The following is a 2,321-nucleotide window of genomic DNA, read 5'->3' on the forward strand; positions in this document are numbered from 1 at the left end:
GTATAATTTACCTACAGTAAAATATGACCTTTTTAGTGTGCAGTTCTGTCAGTTTTAACTATGCCATGTAACCACCATCACAATCAAGATAAAGAACATTTCCATCCACCCACAATTCAATTCCCTCATGTCCCTTTGCAGTCAATCCTTCCCTCATCTCTAGCCCCTGACACTGATCTTTTTTCTATCACTATACTCTTTCCAAAATATCAGATAAATGGAATCATACAATATATAGCTCTTTGAGTCTGTCTTCTTACAGTTAGCACACACATTTGAGTTTCATCCATGTCGTGTGTATTCGTATATAATTCCTCTTTTTTCCTGAGTCAGATTCCATAATGTGGATAATGTACCACAGTTTGTCATGTCACCAGCTGTAGGACATTTAAGTTGTTTCCAGTTTTTGGTGACTATGTACAAAGACTCTGTAAACATTCACAAACAGGTATCGGTGTGAACAGTTAAGTTTTCCTTCCTCTTAGGTAAATACCTAGGAGTGCAATTTCTGGGTAATATAAAAGGTATATGTTTAATTATATAAAAAACCACCAGTTTAATCAAAATGTTTGTACCATTTTATGCTCCCACAACCCATTACATGTTTGATTTTGAACAATTCTTATAGAACACAGTCCAAAGGATGGACATCCATTTGCTATGGAGCAAAATACTCCAAATTCTTTACTTATCATTCCATGTCTTCCTTTCAGTCATTGAAGAACCTGCCTTCTTCCCAGCTCTTCCACATGCATTCCTGGGTATAGTCAGACTCTGGCCCCTGACCCCTCACCATGCCTGGTGATTCCCCACATATGTTTTTATTTATGCCATTTGCCACCTGGATGTTCATCGCTTACTACTGAAATCTTATGTAAACCTCACTACTACAATATTTTCATTCTTCAAGACTCTCTTCTGCTCTCCAAAAATGATAATTCAATGAAAAGTGTTGACGAGGAGGTCAATAAAACAGGCTGGCACACACCCCTTCCTCTCTGTGCCATCCAACCCCGATTTCCATGTGACACGTGTCCGGAGAAAGCTAAGGAGTGCAGTGCTCTGCTTAGGAGAGCAAGAAAAAGCTTTCCCAGAGCAGGTCTCTTTTTCCTTATGTTTAAAAAGGTGAATACTTTCAGAATAACCAGAACCGGTTGCATGGGGTAAAGTGAATTCTCATTATTTAGAGGTTGACTAGGGGAGAGAAGCTTTTCCATTTATGAGACTTTGGGCCAGTTTTGGGTGCTACTCAAGACATCTCCCTGCCTCTAAGTTTTTTACATCTGAATATGTACACGTGCACTTATGGCTTTGGCAGATAAAATGAATCAAAAGCAAATTCTAATAGCAAACATGTACTTCCTATAAAGAGATAATGTACATGAAACAGATTTTTTTTTTTCTCTTCCTTGAACAGCTTGAAGTCCGCTTAGATAGAGGGAGGCATCTCTCCCGAGGCCCCCGCAGCGCTGAAGGCAGCGTCACACGCAACGTGTCCGTTCTTGTTCCATTTCTGGAGAAGCTGATGCAATTTCAAGACTCGGGGCTGGGCCAAGGCTCGGTTCTTGCGCTACAGTTTTCAAATGTTCAGCTTGCCCGCTTCTGCAGCGACTAGTCATCCTAGAAATCTTGCCGCCTACAGCTCAGGAATGAGCTTTCAAACACCGGCTCTTGAGTGCCACTATCTGAATGGGCCCTGCATGCCAGTCCGAAGGGCTTACACCTTTCAGGCTGCCGAGGAGGACCCGGCTGACTTGATACCACTCTCCTTTAGGAGATGGTCTCGGTCCTGTACCTTGGCTCCAGGTCGTAACCAGGGATCTCACAAATGAAACGAAAAAAGAAAGGAAGCCGACTTCTGTCCCCCTTGCCAAGTGACTGTTCCCACCCTGTCAATGCCAGCCAGACCTTAGATGTTCAAAAGCCGCATCGTTGGCCCTTTTCCCCGTAGAAAACAATGGCTCGATTGACAAGCCCCATCGAGGACCCTCCCCGGACTCATCTCTGCAGTCTCCCAGTTTTAAAAACATTGTCTTAGCTTTTTAGCTGTGTAAACATCGCTGCCCACCCCCAGCCCCGCAGCCCGGCCCTCCAGCCCCGAGGGAGAGCGGGGACGCTGGCCTGGGCGGGACTCACCCGGCCGGTGGAGAAGCGCCGGAGCGCCTGGCTGCCCCAACGCAGCATTCTGGAAAGGAGCGCTCGTGCGGGCGGCGCGGCAGCGCGGGAGGCAAGCGGGAGGCTCAGCCTGGACGCGGCCTGCAGCCTCCGAGCACTGGGCGGCCGCGCTCGCTGCTGGCTATGAAGTCAAGTCCCAGGACCGG

General features: G+C 46.5%; 1 protein-coding gene across 1 annotated transcript in view; it reads right to left on the bottom strand.

Annotated features, from left to right (window-relative positions):
- Window positions 1-2,321, bottom strand: part of ALDH1L2 (aldehyde dehydrogenase 1 family member L2) — a 55,968-nt gene extending 53,647 nt beyond the window's left edge. Inside the window, exon 1 of the mRNA XM_011386953.2 lies at window positions 2,137-2,321. Coding sequence (XP_011385255.1) covers window positions 2,137-2,184 — 48 coding nt within the window. The 5' untranslated portion in view covers window positions 2,185-2,321. The remainder of the gene's footprint in view (window positions 1-2,136) is intronic.

This window comes from Pteropus vampyrus, unplaced genomic scaffold (assembly GCF_000151845.1).
Source record: "Pteropus vampyrus isolate Shadow unplaced genomic scaffold, Pvam_2.0 Scaffold16, whole genome shotgun sequence".
NCBI lineage: Eukaryota > Metazoa > Chordata > Mammalia > Chiroptera > Pteropodidae > Pteropus > Pteropus vampyrus.